This window comes from Buceros rhinoceros, unplaced genomic scaffold, assembly GCF_000710305.1.
Source record: "Buceros rhinoceros silvestris isolate BGI_N320 unplaced genomic scaffold, ASM71030v1 scaffold1025, whole genome shotgun sequence".
Classification (NCBI taxonomy): domain Eukaryota; kingdom Metazoa; phylum Chordata; class Aves; order Bucerotiformes; family Bucerotidae; genus Buceros; species Buceros rhinoceros.
In genome coordinates, this window is record NW_010414321.1 from 1,597 (window position 1) to 10,863 (window position 9,267).

Here is a 9,267-nt window from a genome sequence, read left to right on the forward strand (position 1 = left end):
TTTTCCTTTTTTTTTTTTTTGTTGTTGTTGTTAGTCGACAATATTCCTACAGATGAGCTCTTTTTAAAAGAGACAGGTGACATGTGTGTTCTTCAGGTTGCTTCTTTTTTTTGTGACAATCATCTCATTTACTAAATCTTACTGAACTCAACCTACTCTTCAGTCAATTAATAGGTTTATAATGACACTTCTACAGTTAACCTCAACAGAAGTCAGATCAAACACAACAAAACAGTGTCTCACCCTCTGCCCTGAACTTATTGAAAAGGAAATGTTTTCTAATACAGTAGCTCCTCCTTCACTGTATTTGGCCGCAAGGTCCTTCACAGTCATTTGGCCCCCGGATGGCCAGTTCTTCTCGTCCTTCACATGCCTGTTTTCAATCACAAGGGCATCTGAAAGGTGGTTATTCTTCTGTGGCTTAATGTTTTTCATCTCCTCTGTTGGCATGTCAATGAATTTAAATATTCGTCCGACAGACCGCATCTACAAATCAAAACAAACAGTATTTTAATTGTAATTAATACTTAGCTATCAAAACAAATGAAATAAATTATTCCTAATTCCCAGCCAGAACGGTGAGTCTCTTTGCTGTGTAAGCTATACCATGATATAATTTTCAAAGGTCGGATACTTCTTTGTACAGAGCTGTAGATTGTATTGCTCTTGCACTACTGACATTGGTCAAACTTGTAATTCCACTTGCTTCCTTTTTAAATGGACACGATAGCTCTTTCTACCTTTAAAAATGTATTTAGAAAACTGTATATGACCTGTATTTGTAAAAACGAAGTATGATCATGAAAACAACCCCCTTCCTCCTGTAGGGGGTTGCCTAACCCAAAAACTTGAATAACCACTGAACTCCAAGGATCAGCAGACTGTGTGGAATTTGACAGATGTAAAGCAGCAGCATCACATAAAGAGGAACAATCATCAGACATTAACATCTGAGTATTTATGAGAAATTATCTATAGTTTTTACCAAAAATATGAGTAGAAAGTTCCATGGCAATTAATTTTGTATCTGTAATTATATGTTTGTTAGGTGAAATAACAAAGTCCCGTAGTTCATGAACTTCAGACAGAAGTTGCTCGTAGCAGTCTTGAATTTTCGAAGGAGCATGGACTAGAAATGATCCTCGTTTGTTTGTTTTTAAATGGATCAAGGATCAATTAATAAAGAGTTCATCTACTTCACTAGAACTTGACAGCTCTGGTGGTCAAAAAACATGGTTTTAAGTCTATGACTAGTTTGTTCCTGTAAATGTATTAGTTTTAAACTCTTAATAGTTCTTTTTCCTAGCTGCTTTCCCCATTAATTTATGGAGAGCTACCTTAGATCCAGTCACCTGTTGTTCTCCAGGACTAAAGAAAATCCAGGTTTAAGCCTCTTTCTTAACATATGTTCTCCTTCTCCAAACATCCTAGTTCAAATTAATCTTTCCTGTCCCTAAATTCAAACCTTTGCACTTTGGTTACCGAAATCTATTTTATATCTGCCATTTGAGGTCACCTAATACCTCTCAACTCCCAGCATCCTTTATGCTAACATTGCCTTTCAGCTTTGTACCTTTGGCAGATATCTTCAATAGAATGTTTTTCTCTGTTGAGAGCATTCAAAAAAGATTTAAATGAGCTCAGTCACAAATCTAATCTTTGTTGAGTAGCCTCCCTACAGCTTAATACTTAGAGCTTAATGCCATTTCCTTTCTGTCCAACTCATTAACTAGTTTACAGTTCTTGTAATTATCCTGATCTCCTTAATTTATATAATTTCTGAAACAGAGCCACTGCCAGTGCTTTCCTGAAGACAAATGAGATCTACTAGATTATTTTTGTCTGGAAAATAAATCGTCAAACACAGTTATCAGGTTAGTCTGATGCAACCCTAACGTCAGCAAACCTGAGTGAATTCACTCTGTTACCACTGCATCTTTAATTACTTCTTCAAAATAGTTTTTAAAGTCTGCTGCTGTCAGACTAACAAACTGATGGTGGCATCATTGACTTCTCATTTCTCCTTCTTAACCAAAAGTGACAGATGTTATTCTACTACATGCCACCACCACTGCCAGCTTGGTGGATTTATTTCAAGTGGCCATTACCAGATCTCCAGCTTCTCAGCTAGTGCTTCATGAGCTCTAGGATGGCATGTCCAGTTCCACCTGGACCTCATGTGTGGGGTGGTATTGCTCTAGCCTGGTATCACATGTAACGTCCAACTACAGAACCCAGTCACACTTAGTTGAAGACTCTGATTTTAGATGGACTGACTCACAGGTGGTGTATATGTCCCTTCACGAACTGTACAGGAAATTTAGAGAGACCAGGATTCTAACTCAGGTGCTTCAGTTATATGCCCACAGCTAGGCTGGTCTTTGCATATAATTTCCTCCTCAGATATTGTAAATCCTATTTCTACCTTTCACCCCACTTTCAGCTCCCCAGATTAAACACTGGTCTTTTATTGAAAACCGAAATAAAGTATTTATCCAAAATTTGGGCCATTTGCAAGTCTAATTCTGATTTTGCCAAGTGTCTCTTCTCTATCTGCTTCTTAACCTCCAATGCATAGCTTGTTTTGGTTAACTAATCCATTCTGTAACATATATTCTAATACACTTCAGGAGAACGTTGTTCAGGCTGGTAGTCCTAGAGTCTCCAAAATTTCCTATTGTTTTTCTGCTGATATTCAGGAAACAAATTTCAGCTCCTTAATTAAAGAATACGTGACTTCACATTCAGGTTCCTAAGTGCCTTAGTCTAACTTAATTAAATACCAAAATTTGTCCTTGTAAACAATGAGAGTAAACTATAAAATAGTGCCTAATTCTTATCGGTCATAAACTACTTAGCAAAATAAATTAATAAAGAGATGGATACCTGCATAGCTACTGTATCCAGGAATTCTGGGACTTATTGTTAGCATTTGTTCTCTAATCTATGTTTCCAGTAACACGTCTCTCTTTAGCGGCATTATGGAAAACCCTTCATACATCTTCAACATTGTTTAACTGCTTTTTTATTCCTTCTACAAAGGGATTCTACTTGATGTATTACCATTCCTTCCTGCTTTTTGATCCAGCTTGAAATATTGTTAGGTGGATTTTCTACATGGAAGCAAATTTATATTCAATGTAAGGCAATACTGGGATCATAGTTTACATCTCAGGGTCTAGAGACACAATTGTGACAGAAGTTTGGAAAGCACGCTATCACCCAAACCTAAGGATTACAATTTCCATCTCAGCCACTGTGCAACATGAAAATGCATCATCATGAATGTAATCTCAATTTGGTGATACAAATGGGAAGACCTTGGATCAGACTGACAATTTTCTTCCTGTCTGACTGCCTACAGTGAATTCCACAATGAACACCACACATTTATTTTAACTGGTGTTTGATTGTACATTTGTTTTCAGAAATCTTATCTCTCTAGAAACACCACCACTTCAGAAATTAAGGTCTTTCTTGGCTTCATCAAAAGCTGTGAACATTTGTACAGGCAGGGATTTGCTACAACTGCCCAAGAGATCCTACCGTCTCTCACTGGCTAAATTCTGCTATGAAGCCAGCTGGACAAAGAGCCTTCCCTTACAACAGAAAATTTTACCTCTATGTCCCAGCTCCCCTGACAGACTCATCAGTCACATCACATAATGCAGATATTTTAGACAGCTTAATACTCTAAATCAATTCAAAATGATGCTTTCCAGGTTCTGTAATTTGAATTATGATTTAGATCAGGGCAGAATCCAGCATAAATGTCAGCAATGTTTTACAAAGGTATCCATTCTTCCTTTTGCAGGTAGAAATCTTCTGTCATTCATAATGACAGGTATAGTGTAGGTGACAGCAAGTTTCTTATCCATTATTCCCATCAGCAATGCACCTGCTATATTTGCGTTCTTTAATTAATGCTGTAGAATAAAGGAGTATATTTACTACTTCCAGCTAAAAATGTCTAGAGCATAATATACTATTTATAGCTTTGCCTCATTGTATTTTATTGAGATTTTAATAACATGGCAAATTCTTTAATTTTCCTTCTCATTAATATCACTTAAACTCTTCTTAATGTTGAAGGAGAATTCATAACGTAATTATGTAATGTACATTTCCAGAAAGTGGAATTCTTTTATGAGTAATCTAATACAAATAATTTCCTCAAGCTCTGTGTTCTCTTCTGCTAGGCAACAGCAGTTACCCTCTCCAGATCAGACACACAGAGTGTTCAATGACCATGTTGCAAGACATCACCTCCTCAAAAACATGTGGCCTGGAAAGTGCAGTGTGCAGCTGAGAGATCCAATGAGAGGTTGGTCCAATGGCTCTTGTAAAAAAACCCTGTGCATTAAATCGCTGCGAAAACTGGGTCAATGCAAGCAGACCATACGGTTTTACCAAAGTTTCACATCTTCTGCTGTCACATTCTGGGTGCACTTATAGACATTACTCCTCTCCTGCAAAAATTAAATACTTAGTTCATGTCAAACTTGTACTGAAATTTTTGCTCTTTCTCACACTGCTTTGCAGGCAGAAAAAGAAATCTTCTAACAGATTTTTCTCGATTCTGTTCCCTTCCCGATGATCAAGACCTCGGTTTGAGAATTATCATTCTGATGCAGACCCAATGCAGTCAAGTATTTAGTCTACCTAAACTTTTGAAATTAACGGTGTTCTCAGGTTCTCTGCTGGCAGTAGTAAAAAGCATATTAAGTTTATGTCCTAGTTAAAAAACAAATACCAATTGAATGGGTCAAAAGAGAAATGAAAGCATGAAAACCAGTTGTAAAAGTACCATTATTTTTCACAGTCCTAATTTTTTCTTTGATCTTCTTCTCTACCATGTAATACTTCGATTCTTCAGCATCCCTTATGTACACCGTGGGGCACTGTGAGATTTAGCAAGTGTGGTTTTATATCTCTTTGGGGGAGTCTTTTTATATCTTCTTACATAAGTAATCTTGGCAACAGTAAAAGCATGGTGTTTTCTCTTTCTCTGGTAAAATGAATGGTCCTTCCTAGTTTTAGCACTGCTACTGCAGGATACACATCAGTGAAGGAGGGGTTGTAAAGCATTAAAACTGTCCACTGGGACTAGCCAATGCTTTTCTGTGAAAGCAGAACTTACTGGAAAACTTTTCTATTTCCTTATGAAAGAAAAAACCTAAAAATACCACAAGACTGCCTGGAGGGATAAGAAAAAGACTGAAAACCAGCGAAAGAGATATTAGCAGAAATGATCAAAGTGAAAAGATAAATCTAGCCTAATTGGTAGCTTTAAATGGAACAATGGATAGCTATCAGAGTGACCACTTTAAAAAAAAACAAAAACCAAAAAAAACCCAAACAAAAAAAAAAGCAGAGCAGATAAAGTATCAGGGCTGTAGAGAATGAAATGCCAAAACCATTACGGGGTATTAAAAAGACGATGGGGATTTTTCGGTTAATGCCAAACCAGTTCAAGAGAAGTTGCTTCAATGAGGATATCTGTCTATGTAAAAAAAAAAATCCAACCTGGAAACTCAGATTTCTTCAGTGGCATGCCAGTGTCACAGAAAGCTCAAGAAGGAGGTTGTGTGGAATACAGTCAAATTTGCCACCTACACATCTGTTTGGCCAGTGTTTGTTCCAGTACCTTTTTTCCTTCTCCATGTGATCCTGATTCCCTGTTCTCCCACCTTTCTTTCCTTTTGCTTCCATTTATTTCACTGATGTCCCATACCTTGCATAACTTGTAAAACAACACTCTACAAGCTTAATGTTATGTACCAGTTACAGCAGCTCTGCCTTTGGACAGGGGGTTCAACCACTTGCAGAGCACTCCAGCTTATCTGACAACAAAAGGCTACTAGTGTGATATACACTCAGGCTTGGCTTGCCAGTGTGCAGGTTTGTAAGCGTGGGTAACCTCTGAGGAGTATAACCAAATAGACTACTACATCAGGCACCCATGCAAGCCTTTGCAGAACATCTGTAACCGAGTAACTGTAAAAGACTCTAAAGAGCGAAGTGCTAAATGTAGAGAATACAAACAGTGGGAAATAACACATCTGCATTGCCTAGAGAAGCACTTTTATTGTCTTGAAACCATGAAGCTATTCTGATCTGCTTGTGCACAGGAGCACCTTTTGAATGTCAGGAAAACCATCCTGCCGGCAATATCTATTAGTTTCTCATCTAGGATACCTAACAATCCTTGGGATGGGGGTGGGCAGCTACCCACTGCTGAAAGAAGTCCAGAGGATCCACCTATAAACTGATGCACCTTAGAAGGTTCTCATTAATATAATATAGGCAGTGCTCCGGTACAGTAGTTTGTCTTAATAGAAAGGAAAGTACTCACAAATGTCTAAAGCAACTTGACACTTTCTTTTCAGGGGAAAGGGAGTTACTTCCTTATGGCTACTAATAGATGATATTTTAACACCACCGTATTTTAAAAAAAGATGAAGTTCTTTATTAAAACACTAGTGTGTCCAGCACCCTCTGAATCCTGCAGTAAGACTTTCTGTTGTTCTTGTGAAACACCTTCAGTTTGTATTAAGCCATACAATACGTGCACATGATTCTTATTCAGATTGTTGAAGTGATCACGTTATGCCTTAAAGGGCTAAGGTGGAGTTTACAAACAGGAGCAGACTACACATTGTTGTCACTGTTGGGCCTTACCAACTGCATGTTTTACTTCATTATCAGTCACACAACTACTGTTCGGCTTGTCTTGCAGATACAGCAAAGAAGCCCTTTCACAGAGAGCTTGCCCTTCAAGAGAGGCTGGTCTACAAAGCTAGGAAAGGGTCAGCACAAAACAGTTGGTGGATAGGGAAAAAATGTGTCCCTGAATGGCAGTCAGCCTTCTGCACTATCATCAGCCACATGCGTAAACAAGAGATTAGATGTTGCAAGTGGTTAATACCCACTTGGGGGGCTCTTAAGGATTTCCTTCAGTATGAGAGTGGTTGAATCACTTATTTAAAACAAGTAAGTTAAACTGGCAAATATTCCTTCACTGCCAACTTCTGCCCCAGTTATTTTTTTTTTAATGACAACTCATTTCAGCTAATCTGGATTTAACGGTCTCCCAGATCTGCTGTAAAAGCTGTTTGGTTTCCAATACTGAAATCGTTGGCTTGAGAAGCTGATTTAGGGTTCAGAGAGGGTATGACTGGATGTCGGAGATTTTTCTTTCTCTGAAGTTTATTTTGTTTATAAGACTACTGTATTTTCTTACAAGAATTCTATCTAAAATAAATCCTAGAAGGCTTGAAGCATAAAGAGAGAAGTACTATTACATTTTAAAATAACATCCAAAAGTTTCATACATTTAAGCTAAGCTATGATGAAAATTGCAAGAACAAACATTCATTTACGAGTTTCCTGTCTGTTTCTCATGGCTCAAATAGACGATGATGAGTTAGCCTTGTAAAATACTCTGTTTTAAAGCCAATCCTAACTAACAGACTACACAAATTAAAGGGGTGAATATGTACAACTCCAAAGACTTATGTCAGAGAGTATTTTACATGAAACCAGAAAAAGATCCCCAGGGAAGTCTAGGACAGATTTTTAAATCACTGTTGATTTTGTGTGGAAGGAGCTCAAAAACATCCTTTGTGATATGTTGTGAAAAGCCTTTAAGTAGACCAAGTAAGGTATATATTCATAACAAAACATCTCCAAGACTTTCTGAAGCTTTTCCTTCACTGCTACATCTGTAATCTGAATACTCAAATGCAATTATTTGCTGCTGCATATGCTAGTCCAGGAAAAATTTTAATCATTGAAAAACTCAGTTTGTATTGCATCAAAGCAAGTAGGTTCCTATGAAAGGTACAAGGGGAACTTTGCTAACCCATCTGCCTGATATCCATGATAGCCACCTCTGAAAATAACTCAAATAATAATCAAAAAAGTAAGGCAATTCCTCAAAAGAATCCACAGCACAGTGCATTTTAGGCTTACCAAGCTATCCACATCTATGCTTGAGTTTACTGCCCACTGCAAGGTTCCCATAATGTTCATAGCTAATGTAAGAATAATGCCAACTCTTCCTGGTCCATCACCTGCAGAGAGAAAAACACATTCAATTTATATGCAAATAAAATGCCAATACAAACCAGAAAATTTGCATGTATATCTTAAAATACACAGTCACACCCTCTCCTCTTTTATTTCACAGTGAAAACAAGGCATTTTTAATTATAACAAGGACTGAGAGCTTAATCATCAGTTAAAAACATGGTTTTGGCACTGAATTTACTAGAAATCCTGATCTTGCTCTGGCAGAAGAAAAAAATTAAATCTTAGTACTTAAGCTGTGAAGAGAATGAAGCTGCTGCAATCTTGATTTTACTTTCCTTTTTCCAACACACACAACTCTGTGAAATGACTCTTATCTAACTAAAAGACCACAGCTAACAACTTCGAAATTCAAAATAGTTACACTGGTTTATGTTTCCATTTCTTGGACACATTCTCTTTACTGTTCCGCAAAGATGCAGATAGAAATTCTTCTGCTTTAACTGTCTGCTGTAATAAGCATGGGATTTTCCAGGGATTTTCCTTTATGAGTTCATACGATACAATATGAGCATTTGAACTACTCCACTGCTGATTTTTACACTCACTATGTGTTAAATGGAATTGAGAATTTAAGCCAAATGCCTTAGTATGATTTCTGCATTTATTCTATGTCTTCCTTCTGTTTTGCTTATAGACACCTCATTATCAGCATAATTATAGAAGTAAACAACAAAAGCAAAATACTCCTCCTAAAAGCTGACAGATTAAGAAAAGGAATTTAGTGTTGCTGCAAGGACCTATTTATTACCTGTAACAGTAAAGTTTACAATGGTGGAAAGGTGAACATTTTCACATTTTTAGGAAGTGCTTCTAACCCCTTTTCTCAAATAAACTATCCAGACAAACAATAACACAAGAACTAGTTTTCCTAAAAAAATCCTCGAACTACTAAGTGCACAAAGTGAAAAATGAGAAGGGCAGCAGGGGATATTGTTTCCCTGTGAATTTTAGGGGAACTTAAAATCTTCTTTGTAATGAAAGTGCTGTAGGAGCATATTTTCATACAGAAGTATTCGTGTGGTTGGATTCGTAAGAATCAGGAGAGCTCCTTATACAAGAAATAGAGGACGGCATTACATACACAATAAAATATTCATGATAAATTGTACACTTTTATATAACTTCTTTTCTACACTTAAGTATGATCAAATAAAAGCTGGATTGTTAGAACCA

The 9,267-nt window shown here is 37.1% G+C and overlaps 1 protein-coding gene across 1 annotated transcript in view; it reads right to left on the bottom strand.

Moving 5' to 3' along the window:
- Positions 1-243: 243 nt before the first annotated feature.
- The window catches only part of CFTR (cystic fibrosis transmembrane conductance regulator (ATP-binding cassette sub-family C, member 7)), a gene marked incomplete at both ends in the record, with an annotated part of 55,422 nt that continues 46,398 nt past the window's right edge, over positions 244-9,267 (bottom strand). Inside the window, 2 exons of the mRNA XM_010137035.1 lie at positions 244-486; positions 7,975-8,075. Coding sequence (XP_010135337.1) covers positions 244-486; positions 7,975-8,075 — 344 coding nt within the window. The remainder of the gene's footprint in view (positions 487-7,974; positions 8,076-9,267) is intronic.